The sequence below is a fragment of the Myotis nattereri genome (assembly GCF_964212035.1).
Source record: "Myotis nattereri genome assembly, chromosome: 16".
NCBI lineage: Eukaryota > Metazoa > Chordata > Mammalia > Chiroptera > Vespertilionidae > Myotis > Myotis nattereri.
Genome location: NC_138091.1, coordinates 46,261,944 through 46,277,903, shown reverse-complemented (window position 1 = coordinate 46,277,903; position 15,960 = coordinate 46,261,944). Strand labels below are relative to the sequence as shown.

The following is a 15,960-nucleotide window of genomic DNA, read 5'->3' as shown; positions in this document are numbered from 1 at the left end:
TGGTGTGCCGGCTGTTCTAATAGATCTGCCCGTGCGATGGTCTGCACTAGGGAGGCTACTGCATTTGAGTGTGGGCTGTGAGCTCTCCCTGTCACTTCTGTGGGCCCCAGGCTTCATGTACGAGGGCATCTCCTGGGCTGTGTGCAGCTGGAGTGTCCCTGGGTGGCACTGGGATAGGCAGGCTGGAAGTGAGGGGCTGGGGCTTCCCAGAAAAACTGGGGGGGGGTGCAGGTTGCTAGGGGTTCAACTAGGGTCTCTCTTTCCTTGTGGCCCATTCCCTTCTTAAGAACCAACTACGTCTACCTTCTAAATTAACAAAACTTTCTCCTGAGGTCTAGGGAGAAGAGGGCTGGTGAGAGCGGAAGAAAGGAGAGAGGCTCTAGGTCGCAGGAAAGGACTTGGAAGGGAAAGACTCCCTTCCCCATCCACTTGAATACATCCCAGACAGCACTGGCTCTGCAGCCACCTTATAAATAAGCGTGAGATGGGGAAGGAGTGGGAAGGGGAGGGGGCGTCTTTACTCTTTGCCCTGTTCCTTATTCATTTTCTTCATTTTCATCCGCCGGTTCTGAAACCAGATTTTGACTTGTCTCTCACTCAGATTGAGGAGTCTGGCCACTTCGTGCCTACGGTCCCTGGTGAGGTACATATTGAACAGAAACTCCTTCTCTAGCTCCAGCGTCTGGTATTTGGTGTAGGGACAGCGCTTTTTCCGGGAAGAGCGAGCGTGCAGCCAGTTGGCAGAAGGGTTGGCTGAAAGAGAAGCAGCGACAGAATCAAAGAAAGGAATGGGGGGGGGGTGAAGGGTTCTCCTGTTCTCCTTCCAAGAAGGCACCCCCCTGGCAACCTACTCCCCACCTGGCATTGGAGAAAGGGGCACCTGGGCCTTCAAGTTCCCAGACAGGGGCCCAGCCATGGGCCGGGAGTTGCGATGGACACCTCTGGGTGGAGGTGATTTGGACAGGAGGGAGCCAACCAGCTGCCAGGCTGCCCAGCATTGCCAAAGCTTTGCCCGCCTCAGGTCTTCTTTTTATCTCTTTCTACACTTGGGTCCAAACAGGTAAGGACTCAAGTCAGAGCCCAGCATGGTGGCCTCCCCCTCACCCTGCACTACCGGTCTAACTAGGGGTGGCTGATCTGAAGGTCCTCGCTCTAGGGCTGGGAGGTGAGAGAGGGTTGGACTGGGGCAGAGCAGCTTCAGCCACAGACAAGAGACCTCTTGGCCCGCCAGCCCAGTCCCAGTGCACCGTGCCTTAGTCCCAAGCTCTAGTCTCTTGGCCACATGGTAGCAGGCATGTAATGTCCATGTAGATACCCCCCCCATAGACACCCCCACACACAAATATGTGTCCGCACTCAGAGATGCGAACATCCAGCACACTCCAATTCACCAGCAGCCCAATTGCAACCATTTATCAACTCCAGCCTGTGGACAAGGGGGCGCCAGGGGCTCCCAGATAACTTATGGTTGCAATAGTCTCTCCTTTTCCGCTCCTGCTCAGCTCGCAGTTTGGCGAAAGCAAGTTCAGGGAAATTGGGAAGCAAGATTGCTCCAGTCCCAAGGTGGGGAGCCAGGGAGAAGGCGGGGTAACAGAGAGCTCTGCACAGCACACTTCCCTCCAACTGGCTCCTTGTGGTGAAGGGGAACAGAGGAAAGGGTAATGGAGGGAGGGGGGCGGGTAGAAATATTTACAGGCTTCTCTTCTCCTTCTGGTCTCTCTCCCTATCCTGGAATTCAGAAAAGTTGCCAAATAAAGCGGAACTATTAGAAATAATAGCCGCCCTCTACTAGATTCCTTCTCCCCAAATAAAAAAAAAAAAGCACTAAATATTTTTTTAAATAATCTGGTCCATCCTGCACTAAGTACCATGTCTTACCAATTTGCAGCGCTATTTCCTTAATGTGATTGCCTGTGATAGGACCTACATTCACATTAAATATGAAAGAGGAAAAAATGTTAATAATTGATCCTAACCAAACTGCTGCCTTGCAATAATGGGTTTTCCAGGCAGAGTTTGGGGGGCTGGGGGTGGGGGCTCTATTTGGGTGTGAGCAGGGAGGGTTTGGGAAGAGCCGGTGTGACCCAAATGCCAGCTCTTGTGATTCAACCTGGCAGGTGGGACCCCACAGGCACCTCAGGGGAGTGGGGCCGCAGGAACACCCCAAAGGGCCTGTGCCCCACTCTGTTGGTGGGAAATCTGGCAAAGCAAGCAGAGAGTGAGCATCTGACCCCCACGCTCCAAAAAGAGGAAGGGGTGAAGGCTTGGCCCCACCAGCCTGAGGGTTATTGGTTGGGGCTGAGCCCCCCACCAATTTGCTCTTCTCAACCTTAAAGACAAAACCTAGGACGCTCCCTACCACCGCCCCCCCCCTCCGGCAGCAGCACCTCCGGGAAACGGCCTGACTCGGGTTCCTGGAGGGGGTGCTTAGCGGGGAGTGGGAGGTGAAGAGAAGCTGCCGTCAGAGGGTAAAGCCCCGCACCCCTCCGTCAGCCTCTCTTCCCCCACCCTCCGCTCCCCGGGGGCCCTGCGGGATCTCTCCTCCTCCACTCTGCCGGTCGGTCCCGAAGTTCGGAAGCGATTCCCGACTCCCCGCCAGGCGGACAGCGCCGGCTGGGGCGGGGGCGGCCTCGGAGAGCAGCGGGAGGCCGAGGAAAAGGCAGCCGCAACCCCGGCGAGGAGGCGGAGGAGAGGAGGAGGAGGCCGAGGACAGGCTCCCGGGGAGGGGCCGTCGCACCGGGGAGGAGGCTCAGTGCCCGGGCCCCGGCTTCCCCGCCCCTCCCGGCGCCGGCTGCGGACCCTGAGCCGCTCCTGCTCGAAATCCGCTCGGCTCAATCCTCCGCCAAGCTGTTGCATCGCAAATAAAATCCTAATGAGCCCCCCCCCTTCCCCTTGGCCCGCTTTGACGGGGCGCGCGCGGCGCGGGGAGCTCTGCCAGCCGCGCGGGCCGCCGCCGCCGCCGCGTGCGCTCCCTCCGGCCGCCGGGCCCTCCGCCTGCGGCCGCCGCCCGCCCGGCCTCTCCCCGGCCGCCCGCCGGGTCTCCGGGACCGTGGGGGCAGGGCGGCCGGGGAGCCGCGAGCTGTCCCTGCTCCCCCGTTTCCTCCCGGGCTTTGCGCAGTGGGCGCGCCGCTCCTCCCGCGGCCTCGGGCTCCCCTCGGGGACACCCGGCTGGCTTCCTCCCTTCCTTCCTTCCCTCCTTCCTTCCGCCCTCTTCCCTCCTCCCCCGCTCGCCCGCCGCCCGCGCCGCGGTCTCCCTTCACATTGTCCGCCGTTTATGGCCTCTCCCCTCCCCCTCGCTGGCCTTCGGCCTGGGCATTTCCTCACTTTTTATAACTTACTTTGATCCGGCCTCTCTTTGTCCTCGCTTCCTTCGCAAACTTTATTGTCCCCGAAGCCGGGTCTTTGATTAGACAGGACGGCCTCCCTGCCCGCCGAAGTTTCCAAACTGTACTCGGGCGCGCCCGGCTTGAGCAGCTCCCCCGGCGCGCCCAGCAGCGGCTCCGCCTTCACCGCCGGGCCCGGCCCCGGGGCCGCCTCGCCGCGCGGCGCCGGCTCCAGCCAGGTGCGGAGGTACCTGCTCTCGGCCGGCGGGACGCCCTGGGGCTGGAGGTAGGGGTGATAGACGGCCGGCAGGCTCCCGGACGCGTGCGGGCTCAGGGGCGCCCAGGACGCGCCGAACACCGGCGCTTTGGGCTGGAAGCTGCAGGAGGGGAACTCCAGGTGCTCCGCGTGGCCCGGCTGCCGCGGGCTCGCGTACTGGCCGGAAGGAAACTTGGCTGGAGGCGCGTCCTCACTCTCGTGACTTATGATCGAGTCGACATAATAGCTGCTAAGCGTCCCAGAAATGGACATTCTCAGACATTATCCGGGCGCTAGCAGGGGGAAGGGAAGCGCTCGCGCGGCGGCGCCCGGGCAGGGAGAGGTGGCACCCGGACCGGTGTGAGGGCTTTCGGACACGACCCCCCCGGCCCCCCACCCTCCCACCCCCACCCCCTGCTCAACTTCTCAGCCAACAAAGTACAGTGGAGCGGCCCGGCTCAGCGCTCCTTGCAAAATGATTGGTCAAAGTTTTTCCGACTGCCTGATAAAGCGTCACTCCGACATAAATCAATCCGGCGAGGGGGCCGCGCGCTCTGTCATCCGTCCGCAAGCGCATTCCATATCGAGGATGGATTGTTTTATGCTGATGCAATGTGCTATCACGTCAGGGCTCGGGCGGCCACGTAACCTCAGCGAGAGCAGCCGGCCGCCGGGTCCCTCCGCCTTTTGCGAGAAGGGGGGTGGAGTGCTCCATGGGGGGGGGCGGGGGCGGAGGGGAGGCGGAGGGAAGCAGCGGCTGCCTCCGGAGGGACTCGGCGGCGGAGCCCTCTCCCCAGGCGGGTCGGGGAGGGAGCGAGGGAGAGCAGGACAGTGGGAGGGACCGAGCCCCAGCTTGGGAGCAGCCAGAAGAGCCCAGGGCGTAATTAACCAGGAAGTGGTCCTGCCCGCCCCCCCCCCTACACACACACCTTCACTCCATCCCTCGGGCCCTCCTTTCCTCTCTTCTGTCCTCTTGTCACAAGATGTTTATGAAACAACTGCGCAGCAGCCATTCGTTGGAGATGGTTGGGGAGAGAAGTTGGGGATTTTTGAGACGTGATCCTCTTTGGAGGGGGCTCTCTGCGACTATTCGAGGAAGGTTACTGCCCTGGGACTTTCTCCTGACCCTCAGTAGCTGAGAGAGGGGAATATAAGGGGGTGAGTGTCCTGAAATCCTGTCCTAAAATTCAGCTGTCCTGAACTTAGAACCTGCATGAGTTGAAAGGGATCCATCAGGCCCTGGAAAGTTGAGCCTCTGAAAGAGTTTAATACAACTCGCCAAAGCTCCTCTAGACTTCTGGGACCTCTCTTTGGCCCTGGCCAGAGGGAAGTATGGGGTTGGGGGGACACAGCCATTTCTCCTTCCCTCCACTGAATAACAGGCCAGGCCCTTAAAATTGCCCAGATGGGGGAGCTGGATGTGACAAAGGATTAAGGCAACTTCCCTAAGGTGTCAGCGAGCAGAGGTGTGGGAAGGGGTCCAGCTATCTCCCCTTCCGCCCAGTGAGGATGGAGCCTTTCAAGGCTCTCCTGTCCCACTCCTCTCACTGGTCACTGTCGTCCAGAAAGATCTCCAGACACTAGTGTTAGACACCAACCAGCATAGGCAGAGAGCCCGTGGGGTCCGTCTCCCACCCACCCTCCACCTTCTCTTGCTGGAGTTTCCAAATCCCCGGTTTTGTTGGTATCAATTCTTTGGGCCCTGAGCTTGCTCTTTCTGCTTCTGCCCTGGGTGCAGTGGCCTGGACAGACCCGATTCTTCTCCCCCCTCCTCTTCCTCCTCTCCTCCGGTGGGTTTAGGGGCAGGCTGGCGCTGATTTCCTCGGCATTCTCCAACTCCGGGCCCTTATAAAATAGGCCGCCCCCAGCCCCATTATTTTAACACAAGCGGGGCGATGCTAATGTGAGGTTTTATCATTTTGGCCATGGCCCTCTCTGCTGTGCAGCAGGCTGCAGATTACCTCTGCACACACACACACACACACACACACCCTCCCGCCAGCTTTTCTCTCCAAATGAAGCCATCTCGTGTCATTACATGTGAAATACGAGGGCAAAGCGCCATATTTCTTCACATTATGGCGATTTCAAAATGATTTTTTAAAGATCAATGCGGGCACCCAGCCGCCCCCTCCCCTCCTCTCCCACCCCAGCTCTCCGAGGGTGACAGCCAGGCATATCCGAAACCAAACAGCAGGAAGATCTGCTTTCTCCAGGGGACCCAAGTGCGGCGGAGACAAAAAAAATAAATAAACCCCCGATGCCAATCCTAAGTAGGGCCGGGCACTTGGGAAAGTCCAGAGAGCTACCTGGAATCGCCAGCCGGAAGCTGGGTGCCGAGTGGATGAGTCACAGTTAAGGCGCAGCATCTGTTCTGAATTTGCCAGCTGCATGGAGTCCGCTGTTGGCTTTACCTGTAATAAACATACTCTTCAGGGAAAAGTCTCTCCTGCCGTAAATAATCGTGCTCTGAAGCAGGGCGGGCTGCGGACGTGGCTTCTGTGGCATATAAATTAGGGTCCAAAGGAGGTTCGGACTGTGGGCAGAGACTTTATTTATTTATGGGGAAGTCACAGCACTGGGTTGTTCTTAAGACTCAGGCTGTGCAGGCGCTGAGCTCGCCTGCAGCCCTCCTGGCGGCCCTTCCCACTCTGGCTGTGTTGCTGCCTCCCTTTGCAGAAGAGCAGTCCAGAGGGCCACCGAGTTTAGGGAAGAAGTTGGAGGAAGAAGAGCGTTTGGGCTCATGGGTTGTGCCCTACCAGGGTGGAGGGTCCCAGCAGGCAGGGTCTAGGCTGCGGGCTGCTGTTTGAGGAGCTGCCCCTCGCCCTGGGTGGTTCCTGGGTGCTGACCGAGGGGACCCAGACCTCTTTTCTGCCCCCAGAACTCAGCCTGTGCTCACACAGAAGCTGGAGAATGGGAACGATGTCTAAATGACAGGCTTTGAGGGTCTCCGTCTCCTCAGAGAGGGGACCCTGAAAGGAAAAGAATGAACTGGCCCCTCAGCTCATCTCCCTCCAGGTGGGGACTCGGGTGCAACCAAGCAATGAGCCCCACCCAGGCGGGCTTTCTAGAAAACACTGTTGCTCCGAATTGAAACTCAACTCCAGTTCAGACAAATGACCAAAGGGTTGGCTGAGGGGGAGCCCCTGGTTTGGGTGTTCAGAAGGCCTTCCCCCCGCCCCAAGAAAACCCCCACAAAACCCTTATTTTCTCTCGCAGACAATGCTACCTACCCTGACCGAGGGAGGCAAACAGGATTTCAGCCAGTGATGTCCAGTTTCTAAAGATGCCTAATAGAGGGGTTCCTTGAGTGAGGGTCACCTTGTCCGGAGAGAGCAAACTGTACCCCACCCACCCCCAATCCTAAAGAGAAAGAAGGGAAACCCTGCTTTCCCTCGAAGCCTCTTGCCATTCCCTGCACAGGAGCGCGCCTGAACACAGCTGGGCTGGTGTCTGGAGGCTCGGGGAAGAGCAGGCAGGGACAAGCTGCAGCCCTGCTCACACTGGGGCCCTGAGCCCAGAGGCCAAGCCTGGCCTGGACCAGCTGGTGAGTGCCGAGCTTGAGGGGTGGCTTTTAGAAGGGTCCTTGTCCGTAAGAGAAAATTTTAAACAAGGGGAGAAATAAACCCAAAAAGAAGAAGAAGAAGAAGAAGAAGAAGAAGAAGAAGAAGAAGAAGAAGAAGAAGAAGAAGAAGAAGAAGAAGAAAGTAAAAACAAAAACAACAAAGGGGAAAGATTGTTTTTAATCGATAAGCTAAGCTGAAATGTATGCATGCTGTGTTTGAATAGATGTGTCTATCCTGTATGTATATTTCAAATCAATATTGAACCTAGTGTGCAAATATACTGTACTCCATGCTGCATATAGAATATGTAATAAGTAAAATCTGCCCAACCATAACACCTGATTGCTTAAGCATTTGTACGTAAGATCTAGTGGTATATATTGGATGTGTGAATAACTCCTGTGATGTAGATTTACAGCTCTACTCATATAAGAAGATCTATGATCCAAAAGCTTTTGTGGACGTTTTTGTAACCATCACACCCCTATGAACAGGGCAAAAACTTGCGTATTTGTGTCCTTGAATTGTAGCCATAAAACGTTAGTGGGTTCGGACGCTGCCATTGAAAATCTGCCTGTTGACTTGATATTCAAGCCAAGTAGATTCCGGTCCGTATTCTCCAACAAATGCATGTGGCTTAAAGCTGGATTCTTTTACAACTTCCTTCTAAAATATTTCTCTGGAAGGTGAAGGAAATGCCTCAGATTGGTTCAGGGAGGTCATGGAATTTTGTGACTTTTTTGTCCGACCATGAAATCCTTTACTGCGTATCTTTCCCAAAGCTGCGGGGGCAGCGTGCGTCGTGTGATCCTTATTTCATGGTGGTGATGGGCACCAGATGAAGACACCATTAGTTGTGCATGAGCGTGTCCCACACAAGTGTGCCTCTGACCAGCAGAGAGAGCTGAGTCGAATGGGAAAGCTCTCAGTAGCTGTGGAGGTCACACGAAAGCACTGCTGGGCACAACGAAATCAGCAAAGTCCCCGAGTCTCTGTCCCTAAACACCCTGAGATCTTTCTTCTGACCCAGAATCGGAGTCCAGGCCCCTCTGGGAAAGGAGGTGTGGAAACACTTGCTCCAGGGGGAGAAGACGAGGACCCCAGAACCCGCACCCTTTCCACAAAACGGCCTCCAAAATGAATCGCATGGAGTCTGCACACAGGAGTTCAAACCTCAGCGCTTCCACGCCCTGCGAGTGGGCATCTTCACTGTAAAGCAACGAAATCTTCTGCTCAGCCTCCCTCCCCAAGCGCCAGAGGTGAAAGGAAGGACTGAGAGGTCAGCAGCCCAGGCAGATCCCTGGACTCTCCTCTTCCCAAGTCTCAGCCATCAGGGATCTGGAAGGTTGGGGGGGGGTGGCTGACTCTTTGGGAGGGAGCATCCAGGAGGCCAAACGGGGTGGGCAGCAGGCGGGACAGAAAGGAGCTGAGCAGGTAGAAGGTTATTACGAAATTGCTTCCATAAAACCTGTGGCTGTTGTAAAACTCTCTGCTTTCCAAAGACTTTATTTCCTCCTTTCTCTCTAACATCCCCCTTTTTTTCTTTTTTACAGCACTGTTCCTGGGAGGGGGTGGCCAAGGGACGCCGGGGATGGAAGACAGTGAGGCTCCGAGTGGCTGGGCAGGTTTGTGAGAGCCCCAGGGAGAAGCAAGGTAAGGCAACAGGACACTCCAGACATTCTTCACCCAGACCGAGGACAAGGAAGTGTCAGGGGGCAGTAGAGTGGGCCTTTGCTCACCAGGACGGCGGGTTGAAGACTGCCTTTCCTCTGGGTGCGGGGTGGGTCTCCCGAGGGCCCCTCCACCCTAGCAGAGGCCTGTTGTTCAGAGACCCCCTCCTTTGCCATCCAAGTCAGCCTGGCGCCGCCAGAGCCCCATCCGGTTGGGCCCCTTTCTACATTTCCTCTGCCTCAAGGGGGAGGGGGCAGTTTGGGAACAAAAGTTAGCTTATGCTTCGGACTGTCCCACGCCTTCCGCCAGCACTTCTAGTTATTCCTTCCCTGGGCAGAGAGCCAGGAGCCTGGAGAGGGCTGGGGTCAAAGAGGGTATCACAGCTTTGCCCCTGCCCCACCCCCTGCTCCATCACCGGTCACGCTATCATCTGCCCAAGACTGAGCTCCCCACTAGCCTACAAGTCAGACCCCTGTCCCAGGAGCTGGCCCTCAAGACCTAGGTAAACCTGCAGCCCAGACCAAGGGTCTATGAGGAAGCCTTGCCCTCTCCTTAGGGCAGGAGCCAACTGTGGGATTGAGAAATGACTTTTTTTTTTTAACCCACCGCTGTCCCACTAGGGGGCTCTAGGAAGGAGCCTGGAGGCCCAGAGGCTGACATTGCAAAGGATCCTGATGTTTCCCTCTCTTCTGGGCTATACTGAGCCTTCTTCACGGACCTAAAGCTGCCTGGAGCCCTGCCTCTCAAGGGGTTACAAAAACCTCAATGACTCCCTGTGTCTCTTGAAAGCTAGGTTTGCCAAGTTGGGGAAACTTTTATTGGAAAATCAGAAGGCAGATGGGAGCCCCAGACCCCAAGGAAGGAAGCTCAAAGCCCCAACTACCATCCTTGGGCTCTGCAGAACAGCTCACCAATGTGCCCTTTGGAGAGTGGAGTGCTCCCCATTCCTCCTTCCCCTCCCCATACACATTTTAAAAATGCAGACGTGGGAGACACTCTAGAACTCCCGAGATCTCGTCTCTGTGGAACACCCCGGCCGCTCCCGGTTGAGGGACCTCAGGCCGCCTCACTGTTTTGCACAGTCCTGACTCTGCCTCCCTCCCACGCCCCTACTCCTCCAGCTAAGCGAGGAGCAGTAACTGCCGTGAGTCGGGTGGTTTAATGTCGTTGTGTTCAGAAATCCAGGCCCAACAACATGAAACTACCTAATTCACTCAGCAGTTCCAGTTCAGGTTCCGGGGGGCCAAGGGCTCACTGGGGGGCAGGGCCCTGCAGCCATTTTGTGGGCCAAACCGGCTGGCCGGCTAACTTCATTCATTTTCCTCCACCTCTTCCCGCACAGAACACAGTTGCCATTCAACAACACATCCAAAGAACTGGAGGCAGGACTCCAGGCAAAACCATTCTGGAGCTCGCTCTCCTGGCCGCTCAGATTCCAGGCACTTTTGCTGTCTTGCAGGAGCCCTGGCCGGAGGGCCCCTGGGCCCAAACCCAGACCTGGACAGGGCCTCCTGGATGGGTTGATATTCCTGCTTGGTTTATCCACCCCTGTGTATGCAGCCGGAGGCCTCCACAGATAAAAAGACTTCTCAACTTCAAACTGTTATCAAGGTGAGGCTATATTCCAGGGTCGTCCAGGATAGCCCTGAGAAGCCAAATCCTCAAGCCGGACACCAAACCCCAGTTTCCAGGCTGGGACACAGACAGGAGAGTGGAGAGGAGTGCTGAGAAGTGACGGTGGGCGAGAGTGCGAGAAAGTTATCAGGAAGACTAGGGAGCAGACGGAGGAACCGACTGGAAGGGAAGGCCCGCTGCCCACCTGAACAGTCGCTGGGAAGTCTCGCTGCCGGAAGGTCCCAGGGCCCCGGGCCCCGCAGAGGCGGAGCTGTCCCAGGTAAGACCATCTATTCCGAATTCACAAATGACACCGGGAGGGAGGCTGCGAACTCGGAGAACAGACTTGCTTCTTTCTTCCCGACCTTCAGCCTGGGCCCTTGGCTTCCAGGCCCCCACCGATGCCCGCTACCGCCACCTCTGCCTCTGCAGACACCCGCGTCCTCACAGGTGCTCCCTCCCGCACACTCTCCACGCGCGGCTGGCGGCCGAGCTGGCCCCGCGGCGGGCGGCGGCGGACTTACCTGGGCGGCGGCGGCGCTGGACCGGAGCGGCGGTGGGAAGGTGCGGCGGCTGCGAGCGCTCGAGTCCCGTCCCGCCCGGCTCCCTCCCGCCCTCGCCCGGGAGGTGAGTGTCCGAGCGGCCACGTGTCTGTCCCGCGGGGAAGTCCCAGGGAGCGAAGAAGTCTGCCTGGCCGCCCGCTCCCCCTCCCGGGTATAAATCTTGGGGACCGGAAATACAATAAAACTTCACCGTGTTGATGAACTTCAAACGGTTTACATCCCCTCGCGCCCTGAAAAGACAGACGGCCGGGGGCGGGTTACAAGGCAGGGGGAGCAAATTTACGAGCCGCACAATCCCCCGCCTGGGTCCCCCCCTTTTTCCCGCGGCAGCAGACTTTGCATCGGGAGCGGCAGCCGGTCCCTGGGCTTTGCCAGGCGCGCTGCCCTGTCCCCGCCAGCGGGCGGCCACCAGGCCGAGGCCGGGCCCGGACGGGACGCACCGCCCGCACGACAGTCCCGGGCCCCGCGCACGTCACTGCGTTGGCTCCCCGGCCCGAATGGGACCCCCGATCTTCACCCACGCAGTTAGGCGCCTGGCCTTTCTAGGCGAAAGCCCGGGCTCTGCCAACCATGCCCTGGACCGCCGATCTTTGCATCTGTCCGCTGAAAGCGGGTTTTTTGTTTTTCTCTTTCCGTCTCCAGCGGCCAGGCCTTGGCCCTGCCCCGCCCGGTGTGCTGCCAGGTACTTGCGAGAAGAGGAGAGGGGTCGGGGCCCGAGTGGGCAGGGGCTGCTGGAGGAAACCCACCCGAGGGTCTGGTCTCGGGGAAGTGGAGTGTCGGCCAGCGCTGAGTCGTGTCCAAACCAGCCTGTGCGGAGCTCCCTCCGCAGCCTCCTCCGTCTCCTCTCTGGCTTCAAAAGCCTCAAGATCGAACAACAGCCACCGCCACCTGCATGTCCAGGGCCTTCTCCGGAGCGCCATCGCTCTTTTCTACTCTGGTGTGGCTTTTATAAAACTTTGTGGAATCCGCATTTGGAATCGCTATTAGGCCATCCTAACCCAAAACTAGGAAAAACCGCTATGCGCCGTGGGTCCCGGATAACTGGGAGCGAAGTTAGTGGTTTCCTTCACTTGGTCTGCTGAGGGGCCCGGTTAGGTGCGCTGCTGGGTGACAGAGCAAAGGAATTTGAGCACATCTCACAGTTATTCACCCGCGAAATGCCAACGGGTCAGGTCTAAGAGGCACCGGGGAGCTAAGGTGAGCTCAGGCTCAGGTCGGGCTTGGGTACAAGAGTGGGACCCAGCTGCAGACTCAGGTGGGGATTTGGTGCCCTGAGGGCGCCTTCCTCACCACCACCACCACCACCACCACCACCATCACCCCACACACACACAAAAAAACAGGTGCCCAAGAACTGAGAACTGTGGGGATTTCTTTCTCAATGGTTAAAAAGTGGAATGGGCAGAAAAATACTAGGCTGCAGTCTACAGTTCCTGAATTTTCTGAAAGGCTACTTCTGATGTAGGCAGTCCCACTCTGCTGCAAGAAGTCAGGGGGACCACTGGCCCCTTCCTTGCACCAAGAAGGAGGAAGAGGGGAGCCAATTAATAGCTGGAGGACAAGAAGTAGCTTGTTTCCATCCCAACACGCATAGTCAAGGGCAGTGATGGCGAACCTACGACACTCATTTTTTTGGTTGATTTTTCTTTGTTAAATGGCATTTAAATATATAAAATAAATATCAAAAATATACATCTTTGTTTTACTATGGTTGCAAAGATCAAAAAATTTCTATATGCGACACGGCACCAGAGTTAAGTTAGGGTTTTTCAAAATGCTGACACACCGAGCTCAAAAGGTTCGCCATCACTGGTCTAGGATATGTGTGGGGAGACCCCTGCAGCTCCCCTCCTCATTATTTACCTGAACTCCCTCACTTTGCACTTTATCATGCTATATTTTTATTAAAAATACTGTGATAGCAGCCACTGGCAGGCACCCCTCCTCTCAGGATTGGCCTCTGGGGACTGTTAGTGACGGGCAGAGGGCAGAACTGAGGGACCAGCCGTTTCCACACCATTCAAGACTGTTATTACCCAGGCCCCGACCCACCCCAGGGGCCTGCAGTGTGTGTGGGGGGCGGGGGGGGGGGCAGGTCAGTGGCTCCCTGGGCCAAGGAAAGGGGATTGAACTATTTTACTCTTAAACTCTAGACAATTTGAAGAGGCCACGGCCTTCGAATGACATATAAGTTTTGCATACACTTTTCAGGGGCTCTGTGGCTTTCCCCTACCCCCATTCTCAGGACCCCGGCCATGGATCCCAGTTTTAGAAAGGAAACTGTCTGCCTGTCGTGGAACAACAGCTCAAACCCATTCCCAGAGGCGTCAGCCAGCCTTCTCGTTCCCAAGGAGTCAACTTCCAAATGGTCCGCACAGACAGCCACCGATAGGGGCGCTCGTGCCCACAAGCACCCTCCCGGCTCCTTCATTCACTAGTGGAGCTATGGCCACTCAGCGAGTAAAGGCCACGGAGACATGTGGTTGCTTTTTTCACCCTCAAGAGTTTTCTGACTGCTTTTCCCAAAGCACGCCGATCTTCAAATTATTCAGAGAATTGAAAATGTAGATAACACGCTGTCAGATTTCGGGGTAGCGGTTCCCTACTCCCTCCCTCGGTGAAGATAAAGCAGAGTTTAGCATAATTGGAGGGGGCTGGACAATTTGGATGGTGAGAGGAGGCAATATAGACACAGAGTGCAAAACACAGGATCCTCAAAGAAACGGAAATTGACACTCGTGAGAGTCACAAGAATAAATATTTCTGGGCCTTTCTGATCCCTTCTTAGGGTTCGTTGGTGGGGGCTGGGGGGGGGTGTCTCAGAGAAGTCAGAGGTGCCAGAAGCCGCATCCGTGAGAGTCGACGAGCTGAATTCCCCCTCTCCCCGCCCCCTCCCACCCCCCCAATTTCTGACCGAGGCTGGAGTAGCTCTATGGTCGTTGGCGGGTGACGCTGAGGCCGCGGCTGACCTCTAGGCGGCGCCCTGGCGTTGAGTCTACGCTGAACTAGAAAGATCTTCCTGCAGCTCCGAGTCCCCAGCCAGGTGAAGGGCGAAGGGTCTGGTTCCTGCAGACTCACGGGGCTTGGCCGGGAGCTGGCCGCTGGTGTGTCGCCTTTGGCGACCTCTGCCAAGCGAAAGAAACACCATTAAACGGGTGAAGGCTGGGAAAGGAATCGACTCCATCCGCCCCTTCCCCCTTCCCCCCATCGGGAGCCTTCCACAGACCAAATCTCCTTTGATCTCCACAGTAGCCAGCTCAAGGGCAGCGCCAGAATCTTCCACACCCCCCTTCCCTAACCTACAGAAGGGAACGCGGAAGCCCCACGTGGTTGGCCAAGATCAGAGCAGCTGTTACAAGTGGTGAAGCAGAACTGGAGGATGCGTCCTCCCCTCGAATGGAATGTTCCTACCCCCAAACTCTGAGGACCTGAGCAACGATGTCTTTTCTGTAAGCGAGACTCATTTCCAGAAAGGCAGCCTGTGTCGGTTGTCTGTGTTGGAAGTAAAGGGGTTTCTGGGTCTGAGATTTGGGGGAGCATATAAGGGAACTGGAAGCCACATAGGAGCAGCTCAGCTAGGATCGGGAGCCAAGACAAGTGCGGCCCCCTCCCTTCCAGGACATGGCCAGCCTATCACCTCCCTGGCTGTGTGTGTGTGTGTGTGTGTGTGTGTGTGTGTGTGTGATTGCCAGCAAGTGCCTTAGGCCCTCAAAGGCCCAGATGAAAAAGACCTTTAACTGTGCTGTTGTGAGGTTTGAATGAGGCTCTGGTGACTAAGAGAAGGTGTTGAATACCTGACTGTCCCATAATCCAAAAAGAGAAGGTCATTTAGGGCTGACAGTGGGGTCACTCACTTAACTGGAATGGAGATTGTGGGGTATAGGGTGGGGTGGGGGAAAAAGAAGCTTGTTCTGCATTCAGCCTCTCTGACTCTGAGCTCAGAGACATCCGGAGTCTGAGGAGAGAAGAGTGGGGTAGGGAAAACGGGGGTCCCTCTCTCCCTCCTCCTAAGGCAGAGATGCCTTTTTGTACTTCACAGCCCTCTTCCAGAGGTTTCTCCGAAGTTATTCTCAGGACAGTGGTCCCGGAGGAGAATACTCTGCAGAGGAAGAAGGGAAGGAAGGGGATAGAGGGCCAGCAAAGGGCACGTGCCTGCCCTGGTAGACTAGGGTGCAGTGCCTGCCCAGGGCTGCGGCCTTGGAGAGGCGTCTTTCCCAGCCTGGCAGCGGCTGTCCCGGGTGGGGTGCCTCATTGCTGAGTGCACATCAGGAGCCTTGGGCATGTTATTCTGCTCAAACCCTATTTTCATTCCCAGGGCTGAGTCATAAAAAACTGGAGGCAGGATAAAGCTAGGTCTGTGTGTGTCAGCATTCCTGTGAGGGTGAATGTGTGTGTGTGTGTGTGTGTGTGTGTGTGTGTGTGTCTGCAGGCCTCACAAGTTTGGAGGGAAACATGGAACAACATCAGGCAAATTCAAATGGGAACATTCTGTCAGCCTCATTATCCGCCCATTTCAAGGGAAAGCATTTGGGGCTCAGAATTAGCCAGTTAATTGAATCACTTCCTTGTTCTCTTGAACACAGGAGAAACTAGCTGTATTCTATTAAAACTTTCCATATTTCAAAAACTTTAAGAGCTTTTCCTTGTCAATTTTATTTCCATTCCATTCCATGTTATACCTCTTGAGCATTCAAATCTGCCAGTATCACAGCAACATTATGAGAGAGAGAGGGGGGGGGGCCTTCATGCCTGGAAAAATAAGTTAGCTTCTGCATCTGCAAAATCTGGATATCTTAACCCTTAGGATCCTTCTAAGGATTAGTTAATGTACAATGTGTCTAGGGCCGTGGTTGGCAAACTGCGGCTCGCGAGCCACATGCAGCTCTTTGGCCCCTTGAGTGTGGCTCTTCCTAAGCCTTAGGAGTACCCTAATTAAGTTAATAACAATGTACCTACCTATATAGTTT

At 56.2% G+C, this 15,960-nt stretch overlaps 1 protein-coding gene across 1 annotated transcript; it reads right to left on the bottom strand.

Annotated features, from left to right (window-relative positions):
* Nucleotides 1-517: 517 nt before the first annotated feature.
* HOXB9 (homeobox B9) lies at nt 518-3,852 on the bottom strand (the record flags this gene model as incomplete). Its single annotated transcript, XM_081109760.1, has 2 exons — nt 518-753; nt 3,339-3,852. 2 exons carry the CDS (start codon nt 3,850-3,852, stop codon nt 518-520), a joined length of 750 nt encoding a protein of 249 aa, XP_080965886.1.
* Nucleotides 3,853-15,960: the final 12,108 nt, after the last annotated feature.